The 20,600-nt window shown below is 38.9% G+C and overlaps 1 protein-coding gene across 11 annotated transcripts in view; it reads left to right on the forward strand.

The window, feature by feature from the left end:
* CELF2 (CUGBP Elav-like family member 2) overlaps positions 1-20,600 on the forward strand; it is a 545,877-nt gene that overhangs the window by 501,328 nt on the left and 23,949 nt on the right. For all 11 annotated transcript variants that reach the window (XM_015627339.3, XM_015627335.3, XM_015627333.2 and 8 more), the window contains one exon: positions 2,586-2,720. In XM_015627339.3, the coding sequence (XP_015482825.1) occupies positions 2,586-2,720 (135 nt within the window). The remainder of the gene's footprint in view (positions 1-2,585; positions 2,721-20,600) is intronic.

The raw sequence follows: 20,600 nt of genomic DNA on the forward strand, positions 1-20,600 counted from the left end.
GGGCATTGAAACTCATTTGCCAAATTGATGGGTTCCTCCTGAGCTTATACAGAAAATGTCCCACTATTAAAAAAAAAAAAAGTTTTTGTGGAATGAGGCAGCGATGGTATTTGTTTTGCATCCGCAGAGGTGCAAGGGTGATTCATGAGTGCACAGAGTGCAGTTGTTTGCTCTGCTGCCTGTTGACCTTGTCTGGCCTAGGCTGTCCTAGATCCATTCTGTATTCATCACAATTATTTAATCCTACCATGTATACCATTTAAAAGTCCAAAGAAACCATTGCACAGAAGAAATATAAGCTGGTTATAACTGAGCCTTTTGATGAATAACTAAAGAGTGGGTGATAGAAAGCCATTCCTCTGGAGGAGGAGCAACCTACTGCTTTCACAAATCCTTGTTACAGAATGGCATGAAAATACGGCCTCAGTGAAGATCAGCAATGTTTGCTGGATATTCTTTGCTGAATTACTTATTCTCCTTATGAAATGGGAAGGTAAACTATAATTAAGGACCAATATCAGTCCAGGATGAAAATGAATTCCATATCTCATTTTGAGGGTTACTGACTGCTTTGTTCGCAAAGATTTGGGTCCCAGCTTAAGTCTTTTACATCCCCAGAATCTTGTTTGAAGTAGTCTGCAGTCTTATTATCAAAGCAAGATAATTCTTCATTGAGAAAAAAAATATTTACACCCAAGGCAAGCCAGTAAGTCAGACGAGTAATTTAAAAAAATAAAACCATGTTGTTTGCATACCTGAATCTCTGTCTGAACTGTGAATTGCAAAATAGTTTGGATTAGTAATGTTTGAGAAAAGCCTTATCTTTTAAGATGGTCTTTAGCCTCCAAAAGAAACCTTAAAGAGCTTTCTTGGTCACATAACTTCTCCAAGTGTCTTGTTCCAGTTCCAGACTAGGAATTGGTGTATCTCAGATCAGCTAAAATCTTAACTCTCACCATTGCAAATGTCACATTTTCAAAAACACGTTGGAACTGATTTTGGACTTGACTGAGACACCCTTATTAGAACCTCAATCAAATCAGGTGCTCACCTGAGGAACATGCTGTATTTAAATTTGGGCTTTATTCACAAATAGATGCTTATATCAAGGTTCATTTCACAGTCCCTTATGCTGTGACAGTAAGAATCCCTCCTTATGGAGATTATTGACTGTACTAATCTAAGTCTACAATACCTGTGTTTGAAAATAAAAATTCTCCCCTATTGAAGGACTTCTGAACTCCTAGAAAGTACCTCTCCTTCACTGCCTTTTTTTTCTTCTCAAACATACTTACCAAGTATTATATTTAAACTCTCTTTTTTTCATTTTCTCCAAGTTGTTGTTAAGCTCCCCTGTTTGAGTTACAAAGTGTGCACAGAGAAGTGATATCTCTTGTAGGCAAACTAACATTCAGAAAAAATCAGACAAGTTTCTAGGCATTCAAACTCTTCTTTGAGTTCCCCAATACTCATGCAGTCTTCCCAGCTCTATCACTAGGTGTAGGAAAGATATTACTCTTCCTAGTACAAGTGTACTTGTATTATCAGGACTACAGAAGATAATAAGAAGAACATAATAAAACTCTTAGTCTTTTGGGGTTTTGCACTTTGTTAACTCTATTGAGGGCTCAAGCTATCACAGAGCTCCTTCATATGTTCAAACCCAAAGGATGATCTCTTGCTGCCATCCAAGCCATGTCTTTGCCTAGTCCAAGGTAAAAGGTGTTTGCTTTTGAATTCCTCTGGAAAAACCAACTCCTGTCCCTCCTATTTAAGCAAATATATCCATTGGCTGTTGCTTAATCATCTTTTCTTAATCATTTCACAAAAGTTCTATTTATTTTTTGTCCTCTTTTGCTTGCCATCTAAATTAAATTTAAATGCCTCTTTCTTTAAGGTTCTCACTAAAATAAAGGTGCATCTCTCCCACCTCTTTTAAAATAATGAAGCGACGGATTGACTCAGTAGACTTGGCATCATAGTCCAGAGCTTGCTGCCTGAAAATCCCTCTGTGATGGCTCTGTGATCAGGCTGATGCTAATTTGATGTACTTTGTTCATATATGTTTTTAGAAATGAACCATCAAAAGGAAATTGAGCACAATTATTGGCTACTTCACAGCGTAACCTTAGTAGTTATGTTCAGAGGAGACATGGGAAACAAATTTTATTCATCCCAATTATACAACCCTGTCCTGAATGTGTTTTAAATGCTAGCTATCTTCTTTACATCCCCCATTGTGTCAGGAAATAATATTGTGCCTGGGCTTCATGCAGAGTTTAAATGACTTTTAATTCTACGCTTCCCTTAGAAGAAGCACAAAGCCAGGTTTAATTTTCCTGAAGTATAGGCTTGTGTCTTTGGTGCATTCTCTCAACTCCAAGGAAGAGAGATGAGAAACACTCTTCAGAAACTGTAAGAGGTGGTTTGAGATTATAGATGTCTTGGGAATGAAAAGAATCAAGTTTATTGGCAAGGTACACCCCAAGCTCCATGATCATTGAAAATAACACTTTTTGATTATTATTATGATGATGATGATGATCATTACCTGTTTTAATTAACCCTATTGCTTCTCCACATAGGCATGAACGCTTTACAATTACAGAATTTGGCAACTTTAGCAGCCGCAGCAGCCGCCGCCCAGACCTCAGCTACCACCACCAATGCAAATCCTCTCTCCACAACGACTGGTGCTCTGGGAGCCCTCACAAGTCCTGGTAAGGGCAAAGTGCCTGCTTCCAACACACAAACATGGGAGTCAAGGGGAAGGTGGTGGTTAAAATGGTGATTCCATGTTGTGTCATAAGTTCCGTGCTCATGTAAATTGTGAAGAACCTTTAATAGCTGGTTCTTGTTGCTGTTCTTTTCAAGCAAGTAACTGCTTTTTCAAGTGGTCCAATGTGGACATGTTCACCTTTCAGTTTCATTTCAGGGGCCATTAAAGCCTAACAGGACCCATCTTAAAAAACTCTGCTTGAAAATTACAATTGCATGAGGAATTTAAGATAAAATTAACTTTTCACAAAGAATTGAGAACATGACTAAATTCTTCCCTTCCTTTTCAAAGGAAAATCAGCTGAGGTGGTTCTTTTTAAACCCCAAGATACTGATATTTGATTCCCATCATATGCATATATTGTCTTCACCCTTCATGAATATTTGTGAAGTACTTTTTTTTTCACTTCTCTTGCTGGATCTCAGTGGAGCTTTCTTCTGGTCCTGAGTACAGTTACAGAAGTGATATCAGACGCACAAGGAATACACAGCCAGATTCTGACTTCATTACACTAAGCAGAACTCAGATTTATGGGGCAAAAGGGACAGGATAAGAGGTGGAAATGCCTCCGTGACCACCATGTAGACTTCTAGCCATGCATGTCTGCTATCTGCAAAAACCCTAGAGAGAAGCTGGGGCAAATTCAGACTTAAGTAACACTTCAGGATCTCCAGAATCCACAGAGAGAGATGCTGATTCAGTGTAGTTACTCTGGGTTTACAGTGATGTAGCTGAGTAGAGAATCCGGCCAGTTATTGTTACATAAATGCTGCAGGGCGTAATTATTTGCATCATGAAGTGTGTTTATTGCTGTTCTAAAAAACATTCATATTATTTTAGACACCACTAAAGAACATTTGTGTTTAATCTTGTTAAAGTGTGTATTTATCCCCCATGAAAAAGTAATTCATGGCAGACTGTTTGAGCTCATCAGTAAGGAAAACGGTCTTCACTGCACAATAGAACTGGGACTGAGTGTGGTGCTGGGTGTTAGTGCTAGCCAGGGCTCCCATTATATTTCAGTTTTATTGGTATTTTGGGACAGAGGTTAAATGGAAAGAAGCTTGGCTAGTACTAAATTTGTACAGAATTTTCATGTTTCTGGCATGAGCCTTATCTTGACATAAAAATAATATTTATTAGCAACGTCACTGAGAAGCAGGTTGGGTGAAAATAATTTTGGCTTGCTGATGTGTTTTTTTTAAATTTGAGTAATCTATTCCCTCTGTCCTGGGTGTGGGACTTAGCACTTTTCAAAAGGCTACTCCCAGTGTCAGTGTTTCCATGTTACACCTGTCTGAATGCCCCCCATTTACAGAAGCAGCAATGTTGCATTTCATGCATGCTGTGTGGTATCTCTGCAGTTTAGCTGATAAATGTTTGAGCATCCTTGTCCTCCCAGGACACACACTCCATATCTTGACCCATACTGACAAGAGTTCCCAGGGCAACTCCATGCACTGCACTGTGGTGCAGATGGGCTGGAAATTAACTGTTTTTTGCTTTGCTGCTCTGCAGCACAGTGGCACCAGAATGTTCCTGTCATGCACTTTGTTTTGCCATGTACACACAGAACTTGACTTCAGCCTTAAGGCCCACATTTCTCACTTTCCCTCTCCAATAGTCTTCTTATCCTGCCTGTCTGACTTGCTGTTCCCTTTTAACCTGATCTTGTGGCTCCTTGAGTACCTGGGAGATTTTATCTGATGTTCTGGTCTGCAGAGGACCATGGTAGACAGGTGCTTCCCCTGGGCTGGGCAGATATATCTTTGGGGTAACTAGAGCTTCTTATTGCTCAGGGTGGTATTACAGAGCAGATACTAAGGTATTTTCCAAATTGGTTAATGATTTTGGCTAGCACATTGAACTTGTGATTGATTTTAAAAAAAATCTGGACATTTAGCCTTTCAAATAGTGTCTTCAGAATGCCAGGTGCCTTTGAAAGTCATTTGGTGCTACGTGTACACCTGTATTTCTAATATTAGACAGCTTGAAAAATATTAAATAGGTCTACTGACCTATTTATGTTGCACAACCAACCTAAAATCAAGCCTTGTTAAAATGTTCTTTAGTTTAACCTTGCTTATCTGGTTTCACATTCTCCACCCTATTATGTATTTTGTAGACCTGAATAATATCTTCAGTGATTCTTCTCTGTTCCATGGAAAATGAATTTAGTTTGATAAAGCTTTTCATAGTAGCTCAAAGTGTTTCCACTAAAACTTGAAATATGTTGGCAGAAAAAATTTAAATTTTCTGTGTGAATGTTTGGAGGCCTTAAGGGTATTTTTTTGGTCTAGTTTTCCTTTAATAAAACACTTCAGTTTGTTGTGTTTCATAAGTGTAAATTATTTTGTCTGATTTCAAAGCCTGCACTAAAGCCAGGAAGAAATGTTTGCATCTCTCCAGATAATGCATTAAGATAATATTTCTTAGTTGAAAAAATAGCTCATATTTGGGGCAGTGCAAAGGTAGATGCTTAAATTTAATCCTTTCCTTGATGTTGTTGAAGATGAAATATTGCTCAGAATGGAGATGGGCATAAGTGTGTATTTCCAGTATGCCTTGAACCATGGCAGCCACATAAATCATATCCATGTTTCTAGCCAGATATATCTCCCCTGAATCAATCTTTGACCAAGAGCTCTTGTTCTGCCCTTTGTGAACACGTGTCATAAGAACCCCAGAAGATGGTTGTTTCCATTAAAATTTGGCTTGAAGCTTAATTTTACATGGATAAGATTTAGCAACCATGAGTGCACCATGCTAGTACAGAGGAGATAGTGGTCAGGCCAGCTTCAGTGCATTGGCAACACAGAAAAACAGACCCCAGGGAGTGAGGAGCCAGAGGAACACCTGATATTTGAGGATTTCCAAACAAAGTCCAGTGATCTTTCTCCCATACATTCTGACTAAATAGCTTTGACTGCAAGAGAGTCCAAGGACACTCATTCTCCATGTGCTAAATACTTTCTCTTATGCTTGAAAAAGTATTCATTCAGAAAGAACAGAGACAATACAATCCCCCAAACTATTAATTTTTTTATAATTGTAAATTTATAATTTCAATTTTGCATACCCATGGAAGTGTCTCCCTACAGCATTGTTAGAAATGATTTTTTAAAAGCCTTTGCTTAAAAAAACATGAAAGATTAAGCTTTCATTTTAGTAAAAATCCCCTCAGGCAATAAATAGGTTCTTTTGTCTCTTGGCCCTGGAAAAAAAATTAAAATGGTTTAAATTGCCTATGGTTAAAGTAACTGTTTCTTGCAATTATCAGATGGTAGTGAATAAAAATTAAAATGAAATCATGAAAGACTAAAAACCAGGTAAAGGCATATTATGTCTTTCATGAGTTTCTCATGGGTCTTTTGAAGACTCATTTAATCATCTTTCTTGTCTTTTATTTTGATATGATAATTGTTTCCTTTATTTACTTTAATCGCCTCTATTTAGTTAATTAATTCTTCACTTTATTTTCATTTCACTTGCTTAGGATACTTCTTCTGTTTTAGAGACAGGTACCAGAACTATTTCATACTGTTTTAAAGAGAGGTACCTGTAGTATTTCATAACACAAGGATTTGGGGTAGCTTTTACCTGACTCCAGGTTTGTTTTATGCAGTTTGTCTCACATCCCTTTGAGTGGAGAACTGGAAGTTTGCACTTCTTGTTTACTGGGAAGGGATTTTGGAGGGACTACCTCACCTGTAGGCATCCACACTGTAAATATCCCAATCTAGGCAGGAAGAATCCCAGCTGAGTGTAAGGAACCTTATTGTCTCCTCCAGGAACTGTCCTTGACACATCCTGTAAATGGATCATGGAGCAAAGAGCTCACAGGGAGGCTGCTGTTCCAGAGCCTACAGAGATGCAGGGGTCATTCAGTGGGTGGTGGGAATGCCAGGAGGTGGATGTGAAGGAGGGACATATAAGCTCAGAATCAAAATATCTGTCTCTAACAGTGTCTGGCATTTAATTTCCCTCAGTTGATCCTGAACACTAATTTTCCCAAGGGTAATAATGTGTATTCTGACTGTCTTGGTTGGTACAAGGCTAACACAGCACTGTAAAATGTGGATTACTCAGAGCAGGTTGGTGAAAGCCGTGTCCAGTCAAGGTCTGATTATTTCCAAGGATGGAGATTCCACATCCTCTGTGAGATCATTTCAATTTTGTTTCTTCAAATTCAGACAGAAATGTTTGTTTTAGTAACCAGTGGGAAAGCCCTACTGTGTGTAGATGAGGAGATGAAACATCTAATTATATATCCAAATTTATCTGCATGAACATACACAATATAATTTCTGAGCTGTGGGGAGATAGAACTGCTAAACCAGAAGCTAATTCAGTTTCAGACTTAGGAGCCTTCATTTTCCATGACATTTTCATGATTATTTGATTCTCTAAACTATTACTTATTTACACAGTTGAAGTAGCTATTCATGCTTCAGTAAAAAAATCTTTAGGTTTATCTGCTGTGTAAACCTAAGAGAAAATATTTGGGAAAAAAATACAGATAAGGGAGAAAGTGAGATTTTTTCCTTTAATGATCTCTTAAAATCCAGCACAGCTTTTGTCATATTATATCAGTATTCAGCCATTAACTCTTGCACTGGAAAAAAAAAATTCTCCTAAGCACAAAGGTCTAAAAATACTCAGTTTTAGACAGATGCTGACATTGAAGAATAACAGTCCTCAAAAAAGGAAGACTGTGAAGTATAGAATAAACTGAAAAGGAAAAAAAAAAGATTACACTGTCTTTCCTGTAAGGATTAATTCCTTCTTTCCCTCTGCTCAAAACAGAGAATTATAACTTACAGCTATCATCTGTGGCTCATTATTTCCTCTACCCCTTAATCTAGTATGAAGATTGTCTTAGTTGAAGGTGTTCATGTTGTGAGCACAATTGTTGAAATGGTAGAGATTTTATAGAATATACAGGATGCTTCAGCTGAGAAGCAGTGAAGAATGTTCAAATAACCATTCTTAGAAGATTTGCTTTTTGTTCACTTCAGTACAATACGTTTTTCTCCAATCAGTGGCGCAAGGCTGCCATCGTGACATTTTGTTAGAGGCCAGTACACCCACTGAGATAGTTATGATTTGCTTCCAGGATGATCCAAAAATAACCCTACCAGTAGGTGTGTAGGAAGGTCTGACAGTTTGCTAAAGACTAAATTGAAGTAGATGTTTCATGTTGGAAAAGATCAGTTTAAAATGCAGAATGGCACTCGTCATGCTGTAGTACAAATTGATTATTTTTGTGCCATTTCATGTGGAATTAATGCATGTTCCATTATTGTAAAATCATTTAAAATAAGCTTTATTAGCTTGCAGAACATAGAAAACTTCCCTAGTATAAATTTCATTATTTTTAGGATAAATATACAGTTGATAAATATAAGACATTGCTTAAATAAAGGTTTTGAAATACAGTGAATGTACAGTACACACACTTAACCCAAACACATGTTTTTAAATTTTGTATTTAAGTCTAGTTATATAAATATCATTTGTACCTTAGTGCTTGGAGGACAGAGAATTTCAATGTCTTAAATCTGATCTCAGCACTGATATTTTAAAAGAATATGTTTTCCAGGAAGCTATGGAATAAAATCTTGCCTTAGCACACCCATATCCCAGTGCCTGTTATTTGACTGCATAGTTCAAGGAGATTTGTGACAGGACAAGTATATTTCTGAACTGTTGTGTGTCAGCTGGTCTTATAGACATGGTGTTAAGTGTCTGAGTCTGTGGTTAGGCTTCTAAATAAGTGAATTGATTTTGATTGCTCTTAGTGCCCAGAGAATGTGCTGTTTATTGGAGAGATGTATTGGTACTAAGCCCATCTGATAATTAGGGCACCCTTAAACAGGCATGCAAGCACAAGTTGGAGCCAAAAATAGGAAACTGGGTGTTTTTGACCTATATTTGTATTTTTAATAATGCTTCAATATGTCTTAAATGACTAAAGGAGAAAAGAGTGGGAGTTTAGATAAGAATCTCCCAGAGTCCCAGTAGAGTAAAAGGAGAGGTGATGGATTCATATGGAGCCTCCCTGGAACAGCACTGTCTCTCCCTGGTGTCCTCACTGGAAAAATGAACCTGTGATAACCTGAAGGATGCTGGTGGCAGCAGACAGGTCATCATTTTGCTGTTTGCTTTGTCCCTTAAAATGTAGTAGGTCTTTGTACATTCTCCTCTCAGAAGGGTTTCTGAGCAGGTGCATCAGTGCAGCCTGAAGGATCTCAGGGAGGCTCAGGCACTGATTGGGCTCAGGATGGGCAGAACTGCTTTGTGAAAATGTGAGGCTGCCTGAAAACTGTAGGGGTCATTTTGGCAAAGCTCCTTATCTGTTTTAGAATCAACATTATCAATTTATGAATTTTTGGCACAGAAATCTCCAGCTGTTTCCTCAGAATTCCATTAATACTGAAGGACAGGAACATGTGCATATTTTCAGTTGAGCATTGTGCTGGTTAATTTTTTTAGGTTTGTTTTTTCTTTCAGAAAGCAGCATACAGTACTAAACCATGGATTAGTAGGATCTAATTCAACAGGAGACATGTTTGTTTTTTAAACATTATTACATTATCATCTTCCTAAAGTATTAAATCCGTTGCCTTAGCACATTTCAGGATTTACTTTGCTTGCAGTATACAAATAACACATATAATACATTATATTTTGTAAGTGTCTCTCTACCCCATTCTTAAACTATAATTCAAGCTACAAGAATCCCAGTTAGTAAAAAAAAAAGCAACTTCTTTCTGTTGGCAGCACTATTTGAAGTTCATTCAGGGTTGCTTTCTATTAAAGAAAGATGATAGTATCAGCTTGCCTACACAGGTAGATATGTGAGCTTATATGTAATAAATCTTACAAGAAGTTACAAGCCCAGAAAATGCTGCAGTTCATAATGCCCAAGAAATAATGTAAATCTTAGACAAATTCATGCATTTGAAGGAGCTTTCAAATAATGCCAGTATTGTTCCTGCAGTCCTACTGGATTATGCTTATGTCCATGGATACTCCTGGTCTGTTTACCCAAGGCAGAAAAATTATAATTAATAGTAAAAAATAATAATTTAAAAATCTTAATTTTATTCTGTTTTTTAATATTATTAATGCTTTAACCTTTTTTTTTTTTTTTCTCAAAATAATTAGTTGCTTGAATATGGGTCTACTGAATTATGTTATGCCATGGCCAAACAAAAATATCTCCAACAACTGCATAAGTTTAAAAAACCAAGTAAAGTAAACACTCAACTGCCTTCGCTGTTTGCAGAACAAAAATGTGTAATATGGATGAAAAGAACCAGTGTCACAATGAGCTCAATATGACTCTACAAATGTCTGCAAAGGACCTGCCTGAGTACTTTTACATGAGGCAAAATAATCCTCAAGTTCTGCAGCTCCCAGGGGTGAACAACTGCATGTTGTGGAGGTGCTATTGCAATAAGGTTGTGCTTGCACACCACACTTAGTAACCCACCTGCCATGGAAATAATTGCATGCACCTTCAGGATTCATAACTCCTTTAACTACAAACTCAAATTTTCAATATATAGTATAGCTCATCTCTATTCTAAAATACTATGGACAGGACTCTAAGTGTCTGAAGAAAACAAGACTTTTAGAAACAGCTTGTTGCAATGGAAAGACAAACACCTCCCAAGGACTGTTTACCTGATCTTAAGACTGATATGCAAGAGAGGCAAAAAAGATTAATCAGGCCATCCTCTCCCATGTACTAGAATTTGAATTGGCATATATGCATGTGGTAAGCACTTGCAGAACAAAAACATTGCTTACCTTGAATGATAGCCTTGGATTCTGCTGACATTCTTCTTTCTTTTCTCTTTATTCTTTTTTTTTTTTAATGGAGAGATGCTACTGCATGTTGTTTGTCAATGCTTAGTGCTGAAAGTGTGTCAGAGATGTTGCAGGCACACCAGGGGCTGTGTGAAGGAACCTGTACTCTAGGCAGGAGATCCTGGCCTCAAGTAGAGCCTTCTTGATTTTAGATCAGAAATTCTTCGGAAAGTGATTTATAAGTGGCTGTATTCTGAAGTGGCTCCACATGGAGGTCATTTCAGCATCAGGGCATGCATCTCGGAACAATAGCCTGCTCCAAATTGAGTGAGATAGCTGTAATAAACATGAGAGCACAGCTGGAAGTTCCCTGTAGAAATGGCTTTGATGTGAACTCAGTGGTGCTTCAACGAGCACAGCCACAGCCCTTGGCCCCACTGAATAAAACAGAGTCATAAGTAATAAGTCATAAGTCTCAGTAATTCTTCTTTGTTTTCCTCATATTGTAGTGATTCAATTTGGTTTGATTTCAGCTAGAGTTACAGTTGGAAATATCTGATGGTCAGCTATGAAGCTGAACTCAAGCCAGTCCACTGTGCATTATTATTCTGTTCCCGAGCCACTCTGAAATACTTCCCACCCAAAAGCAAAGGAAATTTATGATTGTGGTGTGCTGGGGAGAATGCACAACATGTTGCAGGCACAGCATTGAGGTACAACTTGTAGTTTACTCTAGAGGTGGATGGTCTTCACTGAGAAATACATTTCAATAAAACAGAAGCATCAGCATGGAATTGGCCCAGAATATTAACTTGCTTTTTAATATCTCTCTCTCTCTTATTCTCTCTTCATCTTTAAAATCTCATAGGAAAATGTGTCCTTAAACACCAAGATTCATAAAAGCAGCCTAGACTCACAAAGACATGACCAATCAATGAACCCTTGTTTGTTAATATACCTTCTGCTAGATGGATTTGGAGGAATATTTTGGAACAGAGGACTATAAAACCACAAAAGCAACCAGCTAATAAATTTGTCTGCCATACCTGTAGTACCTTTGCATGCTTTTTTCTCCTCCTACTTTGCACTGCTGTGGAAGGTCCATGGTGTACACACTGTAATTTCATGACAATCATAAATGTCAAGTTAGTTGTTAGCATAAACAAGTGATTAAAATTAGTGTCCCTGATTTTCACTTCACCCAAGCTCTCTTAGCTCTCAAAAATCCATGCACTACTTAATAGTATGGGTTTATGAGCCTAAAGTTATTCTCCCATTGTTGAAGGCCTTGGCTTCTGAATTTGCAATTTGAATGAATTTGTTCACCTCATTATGTTTCCTGGGGTTTTTTTATTCTTGTATAAGTCAATGTTTCCAAAGGACCTCATAAAGCCAGAACCAGAAGGATCACCATTGGGAAAGGCTCTTTCCTCTCCTCTCCCTGTCTGTCGTGCTTTCTATCACTTGCACATGCATGCCCACAGATACAAAAAGAGACTTCCTTTTCTCACTGCTGCTTCTCTTCCCCTGTTCCTTGAGAAGAAATGGACAATCTTTCATGGGCACAGTTCATCTGTGAGTAATGAAGAAGCAGAGGAGCACTGACTTATTGGAGAAAGGCTGTGATATTGGTATATGTCTTTCTGTATTGTCATTCTTGTTTCCCCTGACTCTTTCTTGCTCTCTTGCTTTTCTGGTGCTCTTTCCCTGGAGTGCATCTGTCACTTTAATTTTATCCTGTCCAAGCACAAGCAGAGTACTTAAACTTCCTAGAATCTTCCTTTTTGACATGTCAGACAGCACTTCCAGGATACTAGAAAATGTACAAGTTTTTACTTCTTTCCCTATACCAATGGCAATGTGTTTGTCCGATGACCTTATGGAAAATACACCTCTCCAGATCAGGAAAATCTACCTCACCTTTGCCAAAATCTGTTCCGAGAAATAGAACCAGGGCCTGCTGGTACTGTTAGCAACCTGGAGGCCACCAGTTTGTGCAAGGGTGAATACTCAGATTGGCTGGAGATCACTATAAAGGGCAGATAATTTAATGCCAATCACACATGCTAGTTAGATTAGAATACTGATGAGCCCTAGTGAAAGGCCAACTGCATCTTCTTTTAGCAAAAATATTAAAATGCCCCCATTTCTCCCCCTCCCCCTCCAGATTCTCCAGAAGAATAAATTAAAACTTGGAGGTGTGGTTATTATCACAGAATAATTAGACCCCATGGGATTAGAGACACTCAACGTTTGCTAATGCCCCTGGGTTGTGATTATCTAATAATGATGATGCCTCTGTCATTGCTTAATTATTCTTCCCCTTTAAAATGTTCCTTCTGCAGTCAGAGCCCGTAGAATGTGCTCATCTCAGCCAGAAACACCACTGCAAATTCCTGAGAGTAATGTCACATGGGCACCATGATTGACTTGCCCACTTCTCCCCCACACCATGTTTATAATCCTCATTTCGAGAGTTCCAGCATTACTATATTTGAGTCATTCCCTTTTTCCATAAGACATTTCATTTGTGTGTTTAGGAGAAAACTCTGTCACCTTCTTCAAAACAACCACTTGGTTTAGGGCTACATAAAGATAGCACACCTTAATTGATTGACCTTAAATATTTAAGATCAGATCTGTGCAGAATCCCTCCTGACTCCAGGTCAGTGGTCCAGACTCCCATCTACATAAGAGCCTTGTACAGCTGGGTGCCATTCTCTGTTTAAGAGACTACCACCACAAAACTGAGATAATATAAACCAAAGTGGGAAGCTTTGCACAAACTTTGTCCAACACAACAAAACTTTGTCCAATATCTTTAGTCTTTCAGTCAGGCCAGCAGGTGTTCCCCATATTTAGATACAGTTTTCAAGACACAGTTCCAAACATCATTGGTTATTGCAACTAAAGATTAGAATGAAAACAAAGAATGCAGCCTTGATCTGATTATCCTTAAATCCAGTGTTGTCTCTTAGCTTTATTATCCCTCCCGGACTAAGCAAGGGACAAAGGCATATTTTGTTTACCCAATAGATTTTGTGTATTAAACAAAGATTTTAAATTCAGCTGGCTAAAATTAGAGATTTCAACTTTGAGTTTAATATTTCTTTTACTTTTGTCCTTATAATTCTCCTATAAATGCTTACCATTTTTTTCTATCGCTGACTGGGGAGCTGTTAGAAATATTTTTTTTATTGTTTTACTTTATTTTCTGGCCATATCTCTTCATATGATTTATTTATATTCTTTCTTTACATTCTTCTGCTGTGATTTTATTTTCTGTTGCACATTGCTGAATCTAAGAGGAGTCTAAAACCTCTAGGAAAGATCCAAGGTCAGAACTTCTTTTTTCAGAGGTAGATTGGGCCCTAGAAACCTCACCCACACAGTGTAGCTGTGGCAGCCTAGAATCAAAAGCACAGATGAGAGTTAAGTGGCACATTCAGTGTCATCCTCTGTTTCTGTTAACAGACCCAAGAACAGAAACTGGTTCTACCTTTCAGTTTTCAACACATCTTCATTCTTCAACCTTCTTTCATTCAGCCTTAGTGTGAGCTGACTTTCTCTTCTCCTACGCTGCTCTAATTCCCATGGAATAATTGAGGTTGGAAGGTCAGTCTGTGGCTCAGCTCCCTGCTCATGTGAGATCAGGTTGCTTAGGGCTTGATCCAAACAAATCTTAAAAACCTCCAAGGACACAGATGGAGGAATCTGGGTAATCTGTTCAGAACTTGACAATCCTCACAGTACAAATGTTTTTAATTATCTCTGAACGGAACCTCCCTTGTTCCAATGTACTTCTCATCTTCCCTCCACGTACTATTGCTCTATCTAGTGGATGAACTCCTTTTGAGCACAAGGAGGCTACTTTAGGTTCACCTTGAGCTGTGTCTTCTCCAGCCTGAACAAGTCCAGCTCATTAAAGGACAAGTGCTGGACCCCTGACCAACTTGCTGACCTTCCACGGAACTCTCACCACTCAATCAATGTTCTCCTTGCAATGAGGAGCCCAAATCTGCATGTAGTGTTTAGATGTGATCTAACAAGCACTGAGTACAGAGGAAACCTGGATCTTCTGGCTCCTCTTCCACAGTCCAGGATGCTGTTTGGTTTCTTTGCTGCCAGTGTATGCTGCTGGCTCATGGTCACGTCCCACCAAGACCCCCACAGGTCCTTTTCAGCAAACCTTCTCCCCAGACCACCCATCCCCACCTGAGTTATTGAAAGGGATTATTCCTCCCCAGGTGCTGGACTTGGCATCTATCCTTCTTAAATCTCATAAGGTTCATGCTGGCCAGTTCTGCCCAACTGAATCCATCCAAATGACAGTCAGCAGTAGTCTCACATCCATTTCATCTGGCCCTTGGACTCAGTGAGTTTAGGAAGGCAGCAGAAAATCAGAAATAAACCCAAATTCAGTACAAGAAAGAGGATTCTGGACTTCGACAACTGCCAATACAGATCTGCCAGGAGTGTCCCCCAGAAGTGAACATTTTCTCTGCAGCTTCTCATGCTTAGTCACAGAGATACTGAACCTAAAAATTGTGGGCAATATTGATCCCTGGTGCACTACTATGTCTTAACTGGAGCAAAAGAAGTACTTTGAACACTTAAGTTATTTAAACTCTTCATTAAGTAGAACAATAAGAACAAAGTTGTGGTTCACAGGTGAGTGGTGAAAAGCAAGTGGCTGATACCAGACTAAACATTGAGTTTCCTGTTGTGCCAGGCATTCATAGTGACAGGCAATTGTGGAGTGTAACCAAGGGCTGCCTAAAGGAAAGCTGTCAGCAGACTGACACAGTTACCATTGTGGATCTCTGTGTGGAAAGTCCCAGTATTGTTAAGCCAGTCTTGGAACTGCCCTGAAGCCCTGCAGCACCAGAAATCTGGTTCTGCTCCAGAAACATTACAGCTGCTCTTCACATGGATGGGGTTGGCAGGGTGTAGAGCAGCTCTCCATGTCTGCAAAGAGCTGAAGCTGCTCTTACTTTTCTTTGCCCATTCTCGCCACTAAACCTGCCCTAAAAAGCAAAATAATGTTTCCAACAAGAAATTTCACTTAAAATGTTTATAATGCCTCATGTGCTTAGTATCTTACTCCAAGACTTGCAGTTTGGGTATCATTTCCAGACAGGGTGCCCATGTTGGAAGAGGAGGAAGAGAACAGGACAAGGCAGAGAGGAATGGAGAAGTGCAGTTTACACTGGCCATAAATAGTGCCAAGTTAGCACATATAGCAGGGAGTTTCCAAGAGATCCAGGGGTTTAGGACTTTGCTGAGAAGTCACGGGAACTTTTTTTTCACTTAGACATTTACCAAAAATATTAAGGAAAGAATGAGCCTGACTACACGCTGCAAACCATTTCTCTGCTGAAACATAGTAGCTAGTGTGTCTGGAATAGGTCCTTTCCTTCAGTGCAACAGAGGGTGGGTTATCTAGTTCTTTGTCTTCAGCAGCCTTCCTGGACTCTGACCTCTACAGTGGGAAAAGAATTCCTGAAGATGATCAGAGAGATGGAACACCTCTTCTATGAGGAAAAGCTGAGGGCGTTGAAGTTGTTCAGCCTGGACAAAGCTCCAGGGAGACTTTATTGCAGTCTTTCAATACCTAAAGTGGGCCTGCAAGAAAGATCAGGACAAACATTTTTAGCAGGGTCTGTAGAAACAGGACAAGGGGAAATGCTTTTAAACTAAAAGAGGGTAGATTTAGACTAGATACAAAGAAGAAAATTTTTATTATGAGGATGGTGAGACACTGGTACAGGTTGCTCAGAGAGGTGGTGGATGTCCCATGCCTGGAAACAGTCAGTCAGGTTGGATGGGGCTTTGAGCAACCTGTTCTAGTTGAAGATCACTCATTGCTCATCTTTAAAGATGCCTTCCAGCTTAAACCATTCTCTGATTCTATGATTCACTTTATAAATAGGCCTGAGACATGAGAGGGGTGGGATTTGCCCAAGGCTGTACTACAGACAAGCATAAGTTTGTGGTTTCAGTATAGCAAGAAGCTCTACCAAGTCTTTGGTCTGAGGTGTAAGGAAGTAAATAGGCGTGACAAAAATGTGCCTGTGCCTCCAAGATACGGCTTTCTAAGAGACAGGCAGCAACTGTGAAGAAGCAGAAAGCCTTGCAACAAAAATCATAGCAATTGCTTTAGCCAGGGCAGCACAAGAAGTTTGAGGGAAAACTGGGAAAGGCATCTGGTAGTTGAGCTCATCTGTGTGCTCTTCAGAGCAATTCAGCTCAACCTGAAATAGAAATCTAAAGGTAGGGTGTCTGAATTGGAGGTCTTTAAACCTCAGAGACAGTCTAGTTTTGACTAGACTAGCTTAAACTAACAACAAGGCTGACAAAGGTGGGGAAATTAATTCCATCCACAGTGTGTGTAGCAAAGCCAAAGAAATATTTACACATCATTGCCTTTCCTAGATGCTGTTACCCTGAATGTAGTTTTCCAGCTGAGGCAAATCCAGATGATGTAAATCATTATGACTCTATTGACATAAGCTAGCCAAAAGAATGGCCAAAAGTTTCTATGCTAATTCCTGTTGTTCTTCTAGGTTGGCATAATATTTAGGAATTGTGTTAACATGTTATTAAAATTTAAAAGATAAATGGCTCATTGCTAGTTCATATTTCTGTTGAAAAAAACCCAAAAAAACCCCCCAAAAAACCCCCACTGACCTAAAAGGTGTTATAACCATTGGTAAATGGTTCCTAATGGCAGAAGTGAATGTTTTGAGAACATTTGAAAATGCCAGCTCTTTCCAGCCTTAAAAGTCTCCATAAGTGCAGCATTACTAGATAAACACAAATATCTGAATTGTATAGAGCAGCCACTCCAAATAAAAACATGTTCTCTGTATCAAAGAGAACTCTGTCAAAGAGTGTATTAGCCAAAGGCCAAGTTTCTTGGCTTGAAGCTTGAACCTGATATAAAAAATTTAATCAGTTAAATGGAAGAAGCACAATAAGAGGAGGGGCAGGCACTGAACTCTTCTCTGTGGTGACCAGTGACAGGACCCAACAGAATATCCTGAGGCTGTGTCAGGGGAGGTTTAAGTTGGATGTCAGGAAAAGGTTCTTCACCAAGTTAAAGGTGGCTGGGCACTGGAACAGGCTCCCCAGGGCAGTGGTCACAGCACCGAGCCTGACAGAGTTCAACTGTTTGGACAACACTCACAGGCACAAGGTGTGACTCTTGATGTGTCCTGTGCAGGGCCAGGAGTTGGACTCAATGATCCTTGTGGGTCCCTTCCAACTCAGCATATTCTGTGATTCTGTGAATGTTCTGGTGTGGAGGCTGGAGGGAGTTGTGAATTTTTTTTTTTTTATTTTTTTTTTCATTTATTTGGTGTCAGAGGAACCTGGTAAAACCCAATTTATAAATTATGTAGGTAGCCAATCTATTTTTGTCTTCTGGACAACTAAAAGACATAAATATAGAAAGTATTCTGACAGTGAATTATTCTTCCTTTGCCATTACTCTGAGCATTTGTGGAGCCCAAGAGTTTTGCTGACACAAAAGAGTTATGCAGGCTCCCCCAAAGTAGTGCAGTCATTTGCTGTTACCACAAGGCATGTGATTTTTCTTCTTTCCCTTCAGTTTAATATATGTTACAATTTTTTAGTTGAAAGGAACTAGAAAATGGCAAAGGACAGGAGAAGCACAGTCCTTGTCTCTAGATGGATTTCATCTGGGAGCACACAAAGTAAAAACTTACAGCTGGATTAAGCCTTCACACTTGTCTTATAGGACCTTTTAACTTTTCTTTCATCTTCCTTTAGATTTCTGGGGGATAAGGCATGCCATTGCTTCATCTGTTGGTTTAGTATGGCATTTTGTTACAAATTTTCACATTTGTTAATATTTTGGACCTTTCATAACCCCTTTATGGTAATATTTTAGCTCATCACTGTCTTCATCTTTATTTCATACATGCAGGTCTCAATCAATTAGTGTGGGGTCTCTCAGGAAGCTTTATGCAGAAGTTGCTTGATCTCTCCAAGCACCCCAAAAGAAGGAGTTCTCTTCATTTCTATTCACCCCCTGTTCAATAAGATGGTAGAAACCACACAGGTGTCCAGTTTCTTTCTTCCAAAAGAAATACTAAGCCAAAGAGAAAAGAGCATTGTCCCACTGTGTCTGTGAGGCGGATCACTGCTAAGCAAAAGAAATACCACAACAATATAACTCTCATTCCTGAGGTGCTTTAGAGGTTCAACCAGTATTGTACAGTGAGTGTGTGCCAAGTCCTTATTCAGGCAAACTAGATAATCTGCATTGCAGCGTCAAGTGGGTGAAGCACTGAGGCACCTGCTCTTTATTTGCCTGAGGGAATTGAGAAACTTGATGACAAAAAAAAGAAGAAAAGAGATTTTGGTCCCAGATACTGACCATCCTTGGAGCATGTGTTTGAACAGCCAGTTATAAGAGCCTCCATAATTCACTGTGGGCTGCACAAGAGGGAAGGTTTTAAACAGATTTTTTTTGCCTTCTCCAACAGATGTGTTGACAATCCATAAGCATATGGCTCTTGTTCACAGGAGATATTTGCCCCCAGCTTTAATGTAATTTACAGGCAGTTTCCTAGTCCCCATTTCTCTCATTTCTTAACTATATGTGTTTCCTCAAGAGAAAATGATAATAATCCTCTAAAACAGAAAATAGATGGAATTTAGTCCAGTCAAAACTAATCAGATCCTTCAGATTTGAGTTTTATATACTTCATTTAAATAATTTGCTAATGAACATTGACAGAAACGCATACCAGTGTTAGTCACAGGGAATTCACTTTGTTTTTTCCTTTCTTCTCTGTTGGTGCTCACATTATCTGAAGAAAGTGGGGTTTTTTACTTGTTTTTTTAATTACTTTTTTTTATTCAAAGACATTATTGGATTCTTATTGCTTTGTGGGGACAGATTGAATAATCAAAGCTGCTTCTATTTGCAACATATAAAATTATTTGAGTTAACATCACAGATGCTAAGAGACAAGGAAGGACTGCATTACAGTGTCTGGAAATCTCTCTTCCCCCACAGCAAGAATGTTCTTTGTACTTTGAGGCCCCAAGAGTGAGAAAACTTGTCTTTGGTGGGTCTTAATGTTGCAAAGGCAGGTTATTTGTAGGTTAGAGCTTCAAGGTTTACCCACAGAATGAAAAAGTTACCTCCTGTTTTCCTTACTGGGTCCTGTCAGCTCTAGAGACTTCACTTTCTTGAGGGTTCACTGAGTAATCTGATGTGTTTGACAGCCCAAAAAAGCATCATATAAAAGCGGTTTTAACTATTTCATACCTAGGTAATGAATAGGAGCCAAAAATGGTTCTACATGGTTGTAGACATGATGTGCCTCCAGTACATCATCAACAAAACTCTGACTTTAAATGTTCACTTTTTCCTAAGATAATGCAACTTTATAACAGGAAAAAAAAAAAAAAGGAAGACTTTATGACTATACACGAAAGTAGGGCTCAGGAGACAAGCTAAAAACTTAATTGCATCTGCAGCTTTTATGAGTGTGATTCATCTGGTATACCTTACCTACCTGTGAGTTAAGTACAGTGAGTGTTTAATCTACACTGGTTTTTCAAGGCCCTTCTGTGAGACAGGTATTTCTAATTCACCCAACCTATCCCAAATGATGACTCTTTATTACTTTCTTATGACAAGAGAGTGAATCTCTTTCTCTCCCTAAACACATAATTTAGATTGATTCATCTCACCCACCTTCATCATTCCTTTGACAGTAGCATCAAGGACATTTTTTCCACCTTTTCCCCTCTGGCAGAGCTTTTGGGGATACATACAGTATCATAGGGGTGCATATACATGACTATCTATGCACAAAGGCCAGTATAAAAGCCTGCAATAAAATGAATGGTAGTTACATTTTCTATTTGCCTGGTCACCCTTCTTTTTCTAATCTTCAGATCTTTAAATGAAGTTCACACAGTGTCCTAGAGCATAGTGTCTTCCCTTAGAATAATTGAACTT

The sequence above is a fragment of the Parus major genome, chromosome 1A (genome assembly GCF_001522545.3).
Source record: "Parus major isolate Abel chromosome 1A, Parus_major1.1, whole genome shotgun sequence".
NCBI lineage: Eukaryota > Metazoa > Chordata > Aves > Passeriformes > Paridae > Parus > Parus major.